Source organism: Falco biarmicus, chromosome 9 (assembly GCF_023638135.1).
Source record: "Falco biarmicus isolate bFalBia1 chromosome 9, bFalBia1.pri, whole genome shotgun sequence".
NCBI classification, from domain to species: Eukaryota; Metazoa; Chordata; class Aves; order Falconiformes; family Falconidae; genus Falco; species Falco biarmicus.
In genome coordinates, this window is record NC_079296.1 from 53,525,236 (window position 1) to 53,540,695 (window position 15,460).

Here is a 15,460-nt window from a genome sequence, read left to right on the forward strand (position 1 = left end):
GATAGCCTCATTAGCCACCTACGACTTTACTATTAAAATTTGACTTTTTTTTAGTCTTGTAATGATTTCAATCTGTAGTTCACATCAAAGCAGGTGAGCTCTCACTACCTAATGACTTTCTGGTGACACGTGTCTTGGCCACCTCACAGCCGTACGTGTCAGCAGGTGAGCGTAAGCTCTCTTCAGGCTTCCGAACCGACTTTTAACACAGCCACGTGGTTCAAACAGGCACACAAAAGTGGGAATGTTTTTTTCTTTCCAGCTCTTGTATGGCAATTAGTACTTCAGAGCAGCAGAAATGCCCAAGCAATGCTAAGCCACTGCTTTTCAAAGCAGGAACTCTTGCTCCTCTGGTATTATTCTATTAAAACAACTTTACTTCTCTGCAAGCAAGTGCCCAATATAAGTGTAATTGTATTGTGTGATGGATGCTGGCTGAGTACAACAGTGACAGATGCATGCTGAAACTGTGTGAAAATTTTTGCAGCCAAAGCAAAACTGGCAAATGTTTGGCTTTCCTCCAGCTTAGCTCGCGGGTGCACGGTATCTGACGATTTAACTGCAATGTTTACAGCACTGAAAAGCAGTTCTAGGCATGGTTCTTGTCAGCAGTGCGGAGCAGAAAGCATCTCTTATTTTGTTGACCTGTGTTGCCCCTCAAGTCTTAGAAACCCTCTTTTATTTTTATTTTTCCCCACTCTGCCCTTGTCATACTTTTAGTCAAATGCTTAAGCAGGATGGAAAAGCCCTCTGCTTTGATCCCTTTGAAAGAGCACAGCTGTATAAAGTATTGGGCACTTTAATCCCAAAACTTTATTTTTGCACATAAATAGTGAGAAGTCACCTCTTGTATCTTCTCATCACCTCTTCAGAAATGCTTTTTTTTCTCCACAAACATTCACTTGCATCACAGGACAGCTATCAAGCATGACTGAAAAACATATTGTAAAGGAAAATGATGTGATAAAAAAAAATTCTCTCCTAGCTGCAAAGATGAGGAGCAAAGGAGCAGAAGGTTCTGACCACCCTTTTGCATGGTGCCCTTCTCCTGCAGCACGTGCGGTAAGCGTGACTTCACACAATGGCATCTGTCCCAAGGTCACCTTCATCTGCTTGCTTTCCCTTGGGGGGGCAGGAAGGGAGCTTCCCACTTCTGTGCAGTTCTGCAGTTGTGTGTCTTTGTCTGCATATTAAATACTAATTAAACCAGGCATAGGGAGGGTACTGGCCATAAATCATCGCTAATACAGCCCGCTCTCTGGCTTTTGTGGGGGGCGCAATGATGGTCTGGAGTAGCGGGTGGGTGGCCACACCTGCTCCAGGTGCAGCTTTGCCGTTTGCTGTCAAGAGTAATCAAAGGTCTATAAACAGCCTGAACTAGAATTTTGCTAATGTTTATACAAATTAAAATCTTGCAGATACTGGGCTCCTATGCTGTCTTCTGCTGCCCATGGCCCTTCCTCTTGCTCCTGCTGCCCTGTCTGGCACCCCAGCCATGGATGGAAGCAGGGGCAGAGTGCTGTTGGGAGGTTTGATGTGAAGGTGACTGACCAAAAGCAATTTTGCCCAAGTGCTCACTTTCCTGCCCATGAACAGGAGCCTGCGAGCCTGCCCACAGTCACCAGGGCAGTGCCGCAGGGACCTGGGGGAGAAAACCCCTAAACAGGGAAAGAACTGTAGTAGGAATGGCAGGACAAACCAAAGCATCGATACCTTCATGACCATTTCTCACCATCCCCACCGTTCCTGGTGTTTGCACTATTTCTGCCCTTAAGATCACAAATGACATACGCAACCAAAACAGTGTCTCCAGTCTTCCCATTCGGACCCAGAAGGTGAAGCAGAAGTGCATTCATGCCATGCCAATGTTGGTGCACCCCTGCAGAGAGCTGAGGCAGCCACCATGGGTCTGTCCTGTGGTCCAGAAATAACCAGAAAGCAGAGATGCAAACCAACCTCTCCATGCTGCATGGGCAAGAGGGTGACAATCCTCTTGGAAAGGCAGGCAGAGGTGGTACAGACAGCAGGAACCCTCCTAGGAGCATGTTTTCATAGCGATTCCTCTGGGAATTACGGAGCCGCAAGGTGCATGAGGTTCATTCCTATGGGACGGCCCTAGGATATCATGCACTTTGGGCCATACCTACCCAGAGGTGCTTAGGCAGTATGTTTATGGAAGCTTATAAGTGTTATACTAATACCCAGCATAAAGATAAAATGAAGACACGATAGATGATTTTGTTAATTGAACTATATACACAAGTCAACTTCAATGGAAATGATCAGCCAGAATTGGCCACATTAAATAGTCATTTTCCTTTACATCCTTTTTTCAGTGGCATCCTTAGAACAGAATGACGTCTTTTGGTGCATTTTCAATGGGTCTTTCCTGTTCTTTTTTCTTAGAATATCTTGCGTGGTCATAGAAATATATGATGATGATAGAAGCAATGTTCAGAAAAATGATGAGCAGCATGATCCAATATGAATATCCATAAGTGTGTATAGATTTGGTATGTGTCTGCAGAAAAGAAAAACATCCATTGGCCAGTTCTACAGACAGGCCGTTTTCCTCTATGCTCACGGGAAAAAGTATCATGACTGTAAGAATGAAGATTCCTAGAAAACATAAATACAAATGTTAGAGGTTAAAGTGTAGTACTGGTTATGTAGCTACTTGTAAATAGTCAAATTGTTTAGAATACCTGGACTAAGACAAGGATTAATCTAATATTTTCCATTAGCAAAATGCGAGGGCATTTAAAGAGCTTTTGTCCCGTCCAATAGTATCTGCCAGGTGTTTTGACATTGGCAGCTTTATCTTCTGCTAAAATTAATGGATTCTGACTGTGTGTTCTTAGAGCAGGCCATTTAATATAATTTTTCTCCCTGAATTTAATGCTGATGAGTATAATATATTTGCCCATTGGTTCATTTGCAGAATGCTTATTTGATATGAGCCCAAATTCCTGGGGTGTGCAGTATCACAACTGGATAAAAACCTCAGCAACATGGTCTGCATTCAGGGCTAGCCAACTTTCTTCAAGAGCTTAGACTTAGAAACCTTGTGTTCTTTCCAGCACAAATTATTCAATGACCCTGTGATGAGCCAAAATGAGATGTCCTATTAGATTTGTATCTGTTTCCTATAGCCTGAATGGAAGTGGAGTCTGGTTACTTTGACATTTAGCTATTAATGCTTTTACATCTCTTCTTTCACAGTGCTAATGGAGGTATAACCTCTAAACACCAGTGAAAGTATTTCTATTCCTTCCCTCTAGGTACACCATCCTACACAGGTCCACGCTGAAACAGGTTCAGGTTTTTCTTTTCAGGACACTGGTAGGAGAATTAGGAACCCTCAAGATAGACTCAAACATCAAATCATGCATGATTTTTCTTAAAAACATGCCCATGGCAAACTAGACTTCCAGGTCATAGCACTTACAGGGCTGTAAAAAGTAACCGCGATCATCAGTCAACATGAGGGTTGACTTTCTCACTAGTATTTATCTTGGCAAGCCCGTGGTCCTTTCATTTCAGGTCAAAGCTTGCAGATTCAGTGGGTGCTGGGCTCAGGAAATGAACAACTTTGTCATGTGATGAGACAACGATCTCCTTGTCTCCGAAGCTGAATAATTGTCTAACCTAGGCTTTTGCTCACTTTTGTTACCATGTTTCAGGGCATCCGCAGCTGTTCTGGCATCTGTCTTTGTGGGGGGATCTTAGCTACGGCTGGAGAAAAAGGGGATGGGTTCACCCCCCCACACCTGTTCTCGCTGTGATTAAGACTACATTCATCTACAGGATGCCCTTTCCACCAAGGTCCGATTTTGGCAAAGCTTGCAGTGTGTGTCCCCAGGAAAGCAGGATGCTGCTGGGGACACGGCTGAAGGGAGAGCAAGCTGCCGGGGGAGATCTGAAAACCTTTTGAAGGACAAAATGTCCATGCTGAAGTACTCTGTAATCAGATGTCTTTAAAGAAAAATTTCCAAGTACAAACCTATTATTAGAGGCGTGCATAATCCCCTTAAGACAGACAGAGTGTGAGAGCTGCAGTCCTTACCGGAGCAGGACGAGGAGGGTAGGACGGTGCGCTGGGAGTGCACAGCTCAAGCCTGCCAGGTGAACCAGGGGTTACACCTCCAGGGAGCTGCTGGACACAGTTCAGGTCTCTAACGACTCAGCCTCTCTACCATGATTTTTTTTTTTTTTCTGCTTAGGGAATGTTAAAATATATTTTGATCTGTGAAAGGGTTTTTCTTTGAGGAGGAAATAAATTTTGCTGTGACTCAGTCCTCCTAACTGCTGCCTCCCCATGCTCATGCTGCTGTGCATGTATTTGATTCAACACATTTTTTGGAGATGAACTAGAGTCTATCCTATAGATTAGACCTTAGAGGCCTAATTTGGTAAGTAGGTAACCTAGCAACAAATATGCTACAAATACCATAAAATAGTAACGTAAGGTCTTAAAGAGTTTACAAATGGCACTGAGTCATACCCAGTGCATACTTATCTGTTACGGTTTCATTCTGTATTTGTCAGCTTACCCCCTGCTTCTCAATATGCATCACGCATAAAATGATGCTACACCTTTGGGGGCTTTTTCATTTCCATTTTTGCACCAGTGAATCCAGACTCCCACTAATTGATGGTATTGCTTCAAGTAAATAATATTATTTTACTGGTACTTAAAAGATAGTTTTCAGGTATCCCAGCAGTTAAAAACCAAAACCAACTGCACAGAATGTTTTTCCAAGTGTTTCCTTTTACACTTATACATTCCTTAATCTTGGAATTAATGAGAATACATAGTATTCTTCTGTATGCTGGTCAGCATGCGACACATTACTCACCGCACAAGGAATTCCAAGTGTAGATTCCAGTGGCTCCCAAAAACGTCTGGTAGGGATTACTGACAGCATTAGTGCAGGTAAATCCAGAACTCAGAAGGGAACTCAGTAAACCGAGAACCAGAATCACAATAATCGCAGTGATCATGCTTTTTGCCTTGGTGTTGCTCAGGTTATCTGCAACTGAAATACAGCGGCTCAGCATCAATAATCAACCTTCCCACCTCAGTCTGGTGGCCTCGGACCGCCTCATGACTTACTGACATGGCTGTAATTAAGAGCTAATAACCAGAGATTTGGCTGATCTGTAGAGATCAGGATGTAGAAGGTACAGTAGGTTTCGACACAGCACACAAACCCAAATCCAAAATGCGGTGACAGTACATTAGGCTGAAATAAGTGCATGTCTGCTAATCCTGCAGGCACACAAACTTTCCCAGGCATCGGGTTGGGAAGTAAACTTCTCTTCCTTAATAATTCTGTAAATATTTCCTCTCAACATGGGCAGGCAGAAATTTTATGCCTAAATCAGATCAGAAAACGAGGCGTTCCTCTGCCCATTGTTTCTGAGATGTCTGGTAACTTCCACAGGTGCCTATTTAAAACTTGGCTCCCATTGTAGATGAGTTCCTCTTAATATAGCAGCAACCCCTCATCTGGAATAAATTCCACAGAGGGAACAGCTTCCAAAAGTCCAGCAAAGCCATTAGCCTGGCAGGGGCAGGTGCAGGTAGGACTGCCGTAGCTGAGCAGAGGCACTCACGCACGGCCAAGGCATGGTTGTGCTGGTCTTCATATCCTGACTAGACCTATCTCCACATCCCGCAGAAAAAAAAAAAAAAAATTATGGCGGAGGCAGTACTTGCTCCCTTCTTTTAAAAGAAAGGAGCAACTCCTGCTTTGTTTTCACCGGGAGGACGGGGTGCCTGGGGTGCTGTGACTCCCGAGGAGCTGCGCTTCGTGCTCCGCGCTGCTGGCCCTGGGCTCGGGGAGGGGACGAACACGGGCTCCCGAGCTGCCGGCTCGGCTCTCGGGCTCTGCTCCCCAGGTCTCCACTCCTAAGGCCGTGTGACAAGTTGCTGAGCATCCTGGCACCTCTCCTTTTTGCTCCAGCTTACTACGGTTGGTGCCCAGATTGTTGCTTGCTGTGCTTTCTGCAGCTATGTGTGCGGCTGGCTATGTAGGCATGGCACGTATACTCAACCCCTTCAGGACTGCTGTAAATTTTATTGTTTTTGCCTAAATCCTTCTAGTTATTTGATATCTTGTTTATAATAAAAGACAAAAATTTGAATGCAATATACTCCAAGTGTAATTGCAGTATAGCTGTGTTGAAATACAATATTTTCCTCCTTTCAATTTAAAGATTGAAAAGGCAGCTATAATGTGCCTGTGGGTGCCTTACCCTATAACAAATACAACAAAAATGTTTTCAAGCTCTGTTGAAATGAGTGTTGTGATAGACAGCCATCTGTAGGAAAACTTCCTTTCTGTGCTGCTTTTAATACAGAGCCATTACTGCAAAGTATTCAGTTAGTGCATAAATTGGAGAAACCATAGCAGAAAAAATAGTAAAAAAACTCATAAAAAGAAAATAAATGTAATAAAAACAGCTATTGGAAATAAATGAAAAGGAGAGCTTCTCTCGCATTTTATATAAGATTCCTGGTAGAACTTAATTTCTGTTTGAGGAAATGGCAGGTAAGGATGTGTTATAGAAATCAGTTGTAAATTCTTAAGTAAATCTCCTGGAAGAATAGGAAAGACAGGCATTCTGGAGCCATCACTCCGTTAAGTGGAAGTGAGCGCGCTGCCGTTGTACTGTGCACTTGTGCTGAAGCAGCCTGGCTGCTGGGGCATTTCTTATTTTAAGAAATAAGTCTGCAGCTGAATCAGACAGGTTTGTGTAATTTCCCTCTGGCAGCCTCACCTAATTTTATCCCTTGAAACATCTCCATAATTGACTGGCTACACCTATTGCACCCTCTAATTGATCTTGCTTATCTCTGACAGTGATCCACAGTTTAGGGGATGTAATTTTGTAAGACTCTACCTGTTGTAAGCATGCCTGCAACAGCACAAGACTAAAGGTTTTAAATCAAATGCTGCTTTCGTGGCAGTATTATTTTTTTCTCAATAAAGCAGCCTGCAACTGAAGGAATCTATAGTAGCTGATCTACTTGAATGGGATCGATAGTAATCCACAGCTGGATAACCTGTGCATCAGTGTAAAATAACCTAATTCCAGAATGAAAGCAGATGTTTTTGTCTTTGCCAGGTCTCTCCTTAATTTCCTGTATCTTTTTTTTTTCATCTTTAGCTCTTGTATGGTTGGATAGAATTTCTCAGACTTTTACTGACCTGCACATGAATGACATCCAGCTGCCAGCCTGGAGGTCTTCCCTAAGCAGTGCTGAGCTGGCACTCAAGCACTTTTACAAGGTCTACGATTACTTACAACACATGCTGAATTATTCATTACAAAATCCAGCCAAATGAAAAAACTACAATAGAGTTCAACTTAGCTTTCTACTTTTCAGAAGATCCCATAACACATCTGGAAACTGATGATCAAGGAGTTCCGGCAATTTTCAAGCATTTGTCATGTATTTTAAAAGTTAGAACGTTAATGGATTCCTCTCTGCTATAGCAAATTTCAAAGACTTCCTTGCGTGCCGCTGCCCGTGCTGGCTGCCAGCAGCTCGGTGAACCCTGACGTTACGGGACTCTGGGCATGCCTCTTCCTGCACCTTGCTCATAATCTTTTACGTGTTTGACTTGGAAACAAGCAAACCTGTAAATAAACTTTTTTTTTTTTAAAAAAAAAAACAAAGCTCTTTTACAAACTATTATGTTCATAGGTGGTTCCCTTCGAAGACAAATCATTAAAACAGCTAGTGAAGACTCTAAGAACTTAAGTTATTTAGTAACTTTTACATTCTACCAGGTCATACGGCTCATCCCCAGAGCTTCCCAAGTATCTGTGTTGATTTATTGCTCTATTCAGGTTGCCCTGACTAGGCAGTTCACACACTGTAAACTTGCAGTAACCATATTTCTTTGTTTGTCTCTCATCTTTAAACTCAGAAATTTCTTTTAATGTTGGGGTTTCCAAAAGAGTAAGTTATGGGGTTTGTAAAGGCTTTTGATAATCTGCTTTTGTATGGCCATTAATACAAGCCAACCTGGGCTACTGCTGACAAGTAATTTAGATCATCTTTGATTTACTCTTTCATTATTTTCATTCGCCTTTTCTCACACCCAAATATAATGATACCATTTGAGAAACACACTCAGGGTGTGCAGCAGAGATCCCCAGCCAGGGCACACTTGCTCAACGGCAGTGATTTAAAAGGATGCTTATAACTCTTCTTACTGGTGTCTGAAATATTGGAGTGGAGGAAGGCACAGAACTTCATTTCTCCATAGCACAAGCGATCCATTTACTTAAGGATATCATCGAAGGAAAGACATCTACTATCTTAGAAAGACCTGACTATTTGAATTTAAAACTAGTATGCATGAAATTCTGATGAAGTATTTTTCCTATTTCAAGCATGTACGGAATCATACTTCATATAAAATGTGACAATCATGCTTACTATAGAGCTTAAGATTTAATTTAAAATCAGTTCACTTCACCCTGGATATATGCCCCACTGAACTAGTGAGGGATGTGGGCAAACCCATAGTCAGACTATTCATAAAGCACAATTTTTAGCAGCTGTTGAAAGTAACTAACAACTCCTGGAGCTCCCTTGTTCATCCCTGGATGGCTGGTACGTGAGAATTGAGATAAGATAGTGTAAATGGTAAGGACAAAAACCTAAATCAGGTGGGGGTAAACCACTACCTCTACTGCCACCGAGATACATGTAGATCACGCAAAGGACTGAAATCCTTTACTGAAGCAAGAGTTTTGGGAACACTTGTCATTAATTCTAATTAAGATCTATCTGATGGTAGCGCCCAGGCCCTGGGACTGGGTTGTGTCAGCTGCTGTGCAGACAAAGGCAAGGCACATGCCCCAAATTCCTGCCAGACTGCCTCCTTGCCCTGCAATCAGCGCCCCGTGGGTGGACTTCTGGTTTCTCACAAATCAGCAAAAGTCTGCCCATGTGGCGCAAGGTTTGGGGCTTGAGCCAACTGGCATGGAGAGATAGAACCATATATCAACTCCTTCTATAAATGCATACTTACTCTTCTGAAAATTACTTTGGTTATTCTGATAGGACTGTCAATAAATTGGCTTGAATGACTTGTGATTTTGCATTTGTTATGCAATGATCTCAATATATGCGATACGTTTTGCTGGGAAAGCTGCTGTCTTCAGGTTTTTCATTACGGTGTGGATATTTTAACTGGTTTGCGTGATAGAGCTTAGCCACCCTGGGAATTTGGGTGCCTGTTTGCACAGATAGAATTTCTGTATTAAATTAAGCTGGGAAAGAGCTAGGAGATGGGAGCTATGTGCAGCCTTAGGTTTGCCGTGCTCTACCCTGATAGCTTCTGCGTGATGGGACATCTTACAACAGCCTATGGAAAAAAAAAGTACATTTCATGTTTCAAAATGTTTTCACCTACTCTTCCAAATTTTCATTACTTTTCTCTTGACTGGCTTTTTTCACTTTCACTTGTATATCAGCATTATTGCTTTGAACTTGGTGAGACAGCAAGATACATAAAATGAGGGCAAATCCTTGATCCTTGCCACAGCTTTCAGGCTTATCTACCTTCGGGCTTTGTAAATGCTTTTCTTCACATTGGTAGAGCTACTTGGGCACAGAGTGAAGTAAATCTTTTGCTGAACTGTGTGAAACTGGTATCGAGTCTGTGGTTTGTACTCAGTACGCATGATTTCTGTTTCTGTTTTGCTTCCCATAGTAGGATTTGTCATGCTTAACTTTCTCCAAGGTTGCTCTCCGTAAAACCCCTTCTGCTTTTTTCCTTGTTTTTTAAGTTTGTATTTTTCCCGTGTAGCATCTCTCCTCCCTTATCTCTCCATTTTTCTGTCCTTAATTATTTAACAATTTTTATTCTTTTTCTTCTGTCGTAATTCTACGATTGAGGGTAAATAGCAAGAATTGAAGATGCACAAAAAGTAAGATCTGTTGCAAATCCACCTAAGAGACAGTTTAGTTGTAATCTACTGGATGGTTGCTGAAATGTTATTCTAATAATCTTGTTTCCAAATCTCATCCCAGGGTATTTTTGAAAAGTTGTGATGATAAGGAGTCACCTGAAAACTGTATGTTAGGTGGAGGAATAAAGTCCTTATAAAAAGACAACAAGCTACACTGTAAATCCATACTTCACAGTCTAGCATAAGGAAAAAAGACATGAGCAAGCATAAGTTTTGCAAATACTAATCAAATGGTTAAGTTTGATAATATAATACTTCAAGCTGGAATGAGGTGCTTTCAGAGGAAGAAATAAAAGGGATAATGCGTAGGTCCAGCACACATATAAGCACCGTATCTATCTAAATTATTCTTTTACGTGTTTTGTTCTTTTCCCTTCAGCAGCCTCATAAAGCCTTCTACAAAAATGATGCTAGTTTGATAGTGGGTGGCAAAATGTTTTAAGTCAAATAACTTTAAATCAAATGATGAAGTTAAAAAAAAAATATCCTAGAAGGTGACTAAGCTTTTTACTCCTTTAATAAAATGGTGAGCATTCCTTTTCTGTCCCTCATTGAAACCTCCTGAAAATTAAAATCAATTTTACATAAAGTTCTTATTGTGTATTTTCCCCTCGTTCCAAGGCGTAGGCTGAGATCACTGGTAATTAGAAGTTGCTGTTGGCAAGAATGCTGCAGCATTTCTGTGCTTTCTGGGGGTTTTATTTTATACCACTTAAATCCCCAGACTGGTTTATAGTTATTCCTGTTCCCTCTATAAGTATTACAGTCAGGGATGGACAGAAGAATGAGCCATGGTTCCTACTTCCATCACCTACATGAGCAAGAAGACTCCATCCATTTCCAGGCATAATACGACTCACCTTGGAAAGTCTTTTCCGAAATCTGGAGTCCCACATCAACGAACTGTTCGCAGGTACCACTAAAAAGTCCATAGGTGAGGCTTATGGTCACGCTGGAGTTTGTGCCAGAAAAGCGAATCTCGCTACTCATCCAGTGCTGGGTTGCCAGCACAACACAAATCATCACAAAAGAGCAAAGGCAGGTAAAAAAAGCGGATGTAAATGTGGCTGTTTTTCTTCTGGATGGCATTTTGTCAGACAGAGACTTTCCACAGTTTCAGGGTATTTTCTCTTTAGTCCAGCTTTGCATGAGGTTGTTTCCTCCTCCTCGCTACGTGGAATCTGCTCCCTGTGCTAGCAGGTCACCCTGGTAAACAGCAGTGGTAATAAAAATGTAAAACAACTGAACTTTGGTCTGGTGAAAAGGTATTGCCACAGTTACAACCAAACTAGCCTGGCACAGGCCGGTAGGGACCGTCAGCAGATGATTTACGATTGCCTTGCCAGGCCATAGCTCTTCACAGCTCTGGAGACATCTAGACACAGGTTGCCAGCTCGCCTTATGGCTCTCTGGGAGATTTTTTTACTCCCTGACAAAATTTTCTGGCCTGTTCTTGCTTTTCTTCTCAAAAGGCTGATAACCAGGCTGGAATCTCTCTCATCTATATCTGATGTGTAAAGAATAATGAAATGCTCCTTCTCTGTTCAAATTCCCAGCTTGCTCAACAGCTACCCAACCATCTCTTTTGTGACCTCTTCTGAATTCTTCACGCTCTTTGTGAAAACGCTGGGCTGGTCTTGGCTTGTGGGAGGTGGTGGTAAGGAGGTTCTATCTGCTGTCAATAGATTATTTTCTAAGGAAGAGCCATAATTCTTAATGAGACTTCACATATCATCACACAATAACGCCTTCCCTTTTTCTGACCTTTTTTTTTAGAAAATGAGGAAACAAATACCTTGAATAGAAATTTGTTTCAAGGAAGTAGTGGGTATGTAAAGGGAGCAATACTGAAGAAAATCTGTTCCGGACTATAAAGCAAGAGAATATATTATTTTTTTCTGCCCAGATTGACCGAAACAAAGACAAAACCCAGTTACAACATGATATCAAACACAACATACATTGTTTAGTAATCACATTGAAGCCAAATTTTTAGAATTTGAGGTAAACTAGGCAGCAGGGTCCCCATTTTGTTTGTGTGAAATCTAAGATGTAAATTAATAATCTATTGTCAGGATAAAGTAACATTGATTCTATTTGCTTTTATTTCTGTTAATTATAACGTCATTATTCCATGTTACACTGAACCTATGCTTCTGGGTCATCCAGCGGTTTTTTTATTAACATTGAGAAAGCAGCCTGCTTTAACAGTGCTGCTAAATAAACCTGTTGCCGGCTTCTTAAAGCTTGGCTGGTTTGTACTGTAAAGACAATGAGAGATTAGTCTTATGAATTTGAAATGACAAAGAATTACTTGGGAGGAGAAAACACCTGTTTTGTAATGCAATGTTATTATACTGTGATTCTTCCAGTGTTATGATTTCTTGAATCAACACTTTAAAGCAACAATCACATTTGAAATCAATGTATTTTATTTCCAGTCTTTTATGCAATGTGGTCTTGTATTATTATTATTTTTTAATTATATGGGACTTTAATGATACTTTTGAAGTCATTGCTTTTAAGAATTTATACATTTTATTCATAAAGAATTTATGTGCTTCATACATGTAATTAACATAAGTAACATAGTGGAAATCAGTCAGTATACGACTGAAGCACTGAAGAGCAAAGGTGCTTCAGCTCTTTTAAAGAAGTAAGAAACAAGAGACCTGCCACTCATTTTCTGTCCAGTACTCCAGTTACATTTTAACCACAGCAATACGGGTAAGCTTTATTAGACTGATCCAGCTCTACAGGTTTATTAATCCAGCAGTTCTATTCCCCATTTAGTTGCACAGAAAGAACATAGTCCAAGTATTTACAGCCCAAGGATATTTTTTAATAAACTTTGGTAAAAATCTGCCTGTCATCAGCCCTGTGCTGTCAGCTGTGCCACGTGTACCCTGCAAAATACATTTAAAAATATATATATTTCACACTTGATACTTGTATTGGTATTAATTTCGATGGAATAAATTTTCAGCTGCTGCTAAGTGGTCCTCCTTTGGTAGGCTTGAGAGAACCAAATTTAAATGAACTGAGGACCCACACTTTTATAAACGCCAAGTAACAGAGACTCAGAGCTGCAGCAGATAGCCTGTAGTTCCTTTCTAAGCAATCTTATTCAATTATATACCGTTTTCAGTGACTCAGCTCAAATTTTTGTGGCTGCAATCATTGAAACTCTCTCGAGGCCAGGGGAATTGCCCTGTAAATGAGATTGTAATTTGCCGTTTTCTTCCCTGTCACCTTGAAGTTATTCTGTTCTCTGCTGATGGTACAATTCCTTGTGTGTTTTTTTCTTACAGCTACCTAAAAAAGCATGATATAACTTGTAATGAAAACTGTAGTTTGGCATGACACACCTCATCACCTGAGAGGAAAAAAAAAAAAAACAAACAAAAAATTGGTTTCCTCCAACTCAGAAAATATTTCCCCATCAGCAGCTTACCGACTCTGTTCTGCTAATAGACTCAGCCCTGCACAAGTCAAACAGAAAAATCAGAGTAATTCATTATGAATCAGATGGACAGCAGAGCAAGTTGGAATTTTTTGCTACATAAAATTATGTATCACGATGTATTTTTAAAGGTCGAGTTATGTGAGTATTTCTCTTCTGTTGATGTACAAGTTAGTTTGCTTTAAGTAGTTAGATATGTAAAATTATAAAATGAAAGCTTTTAATTGCAAACATTTCATATACATGTATTTTTCTTTCATGTGGAAAAAAAAAAGATCATATAGGGTTTATTGCTTTGTCCACAGCTCCAGACAGATGCCTTCGCCCAAGGGATGCCATCGCCCAAAGGGGTGCCATTGCCCAAGGGCTGCCTTTGCCCAAGGGCTGCCTTTGCCCAAGGGGTGCCATTGCCCAAGGGATGCCTTCACCCAAGGGGTGCCATTGCCCAAGGAGTGCCATTGCCCAAGGGCTGCCTTCGCCCAAGGGCTGCCTTCACCCAAGGGATGCCATTGCCCAAGGGCTGCCTTCGTCCAAGGGATGCCATCGCCCAAGGGCTGCCTTCGCCCAAGGGCTGCCTTCGTCCAAGGGATGCCATCGCCCAAGGGATGCCTTCGCCCAAGGGCTGCCATCGCTCAAGGGATGCCTTCGCCCAAGGGATGCCTTCGCCCAAGGGGTGCCATTGCCCAAGGGATGCCATTGCCCAAGGGATGCCATCGCCCAAGGTATGCCTTCGCCCAAGGGCTGCCTTCGTCCAAGGGATGCCATCGCCCAAGGGATGCCATTGCCCAAGGGATGCCTTCGCCCAAGGGATGCCATCGCCCAAGGGATGCCTTCGTCCAAGGGGTGCCATTGCCCAAGGGATGCCTTCGCCCAAGGGATGCCATTGCCCAAGGGCTGCCATCGTCCAAGGGATGCCATCGCCCAAGGGCTGCCTTCGCCCAAGGGCTGCCTTTGCCCAAGGGCTGCCTTTGCCCAAGGGATGCCATCGCCCAAGGGATGCCTTCGCCCAAGGGCTGCCATCGCTCAAGGGATGCCATCGCCCAAGGGCTGCCATCGCTCAAGGGATGCCTTCGCCCAAGGGCTGCCATCGCCCAAGGGCTGCCATCGCTCAAGGGATGCCTTCGCCCAAGGGCTGCCTTCGCCCAAGGGCTGCCATCGCCCAAGGGATGCCATCGCCCAAGGGCTGCCTTCGCCCAAGGGCTGCCATCGCCCAAGGGCTGCCATCGCTCAAGGGCTGCCTTCGCCCAAGGGCTGCCATCGCCCAAGGGCTGCCTTCGCCCAAGGGCTGCCATCGCCCAAGGGATGCCATCGCCCAAGGGATGCCTTGCCCAAGGGGTGCCATCTCGCAGCTGCAGCAGGCAGGGTCCGGGGGCTTGCTCCCAGCTGGCTCACCGGTATGTGTGCTCAACTGCACTCAGCAGCAACTGGGAAAGTTCAAGGTGAAGCCACTGCAAATTATCTTCTGTTCTGCTGCCACTGCAATGTTTAGTAACAGCTACTGGTCTTTTTAAAAAAATCCATATTTAGTTAAAATCTTTCATTTAAAAGCAACTGACAGGTGCCCAGGTGATTTAGCAGTGTGGTTGGCAGGCAGCTGCGCTGGTATTTGTGATTTCCCTTGGACACTGCCTTTGTGGTACACACTTGTATTTCACACAAGGCTTTCACAACCTTTTTATTTTTTATTTCCATTTTTCATGGCTAATTGCATAGGAGCTCAGCATCAAGATCCTCGAGCTCCACTTCATCCCAAATGGAGTTGATAAGGCAGACTTATGCATAGCATTGCAGGATCGGGCCACACATTACCAGTGTTGCCTTGACCTCTTCTAAGATGGATAAAATGTAATTGAAACAAATTATTATAAATGTACTGTAGAATACTAAGAATGGGATTGATTTTTTTTTTTCCCCTCTGGTATCTTGGCAGCCAGCATTCTGAGAGGTGACAGAAAGAGGCATTTGTTTATGCCTTTTGGATTGGGTGGGGGAAATCAG

At 42.6% G+C, this 15,460-nt stretch overlaps 1 protein-coding gene across 1 annotated transcript; it reads right to left on the reverse strand.

Annotated features, from left to right (window-relative positions):
• Positions 1-417: 417 nt before the first annotated feature.
• CLRN3 (clarin 3) lies at positions 418-11,167 on the reverse strand. Its single transcript, XM_056352203.1, has 3 exons — positions 10,860-11,167; positions 4,860-5,039; positions 418-2,619 (listed from the first exon to the last, which is right to left on the reverse strand). The coding sequence occupies exons 1-3, from the start codon at positions 11,086-11,088 to the stop codon at positions 2,345-2,347; spliced, it is 684 nt and encodes a 227-aa protein (XP_056208178.1). The 5' UTR covers positions 11,089-11,167; the 3' UTR covers positions 418-2,344.
• Between the last annotated feature and the right edge of the window lie 4,293 nt (positions 11,168-15,460).

Excerpts from the sequence above, each read along its gene's own strand:
- CLRN3 (XM_056352203.1), bottom strand. The coding sequence starts at position 11,088 with ATGCCATCCAGAAGAAAAACAGCCACATTTACATCCGCTTTTTTTACC. Across the intron at positions 5,040-10,859 it reads TTCGGAAAAGACTTTCCAAG|TTGCAGATAACCTGAGCAAC; the intron begins GTGAGTCGTATT and ends GCTGTATTTCAG. Across the intron at positions 2,620-4,859 it reads CACTTGGAATTCCTTGTGCG|GAATCTTCATTCTTACAGTC; the intron begins GTGAGTAATGTG and ends TATGTTTTCTAG.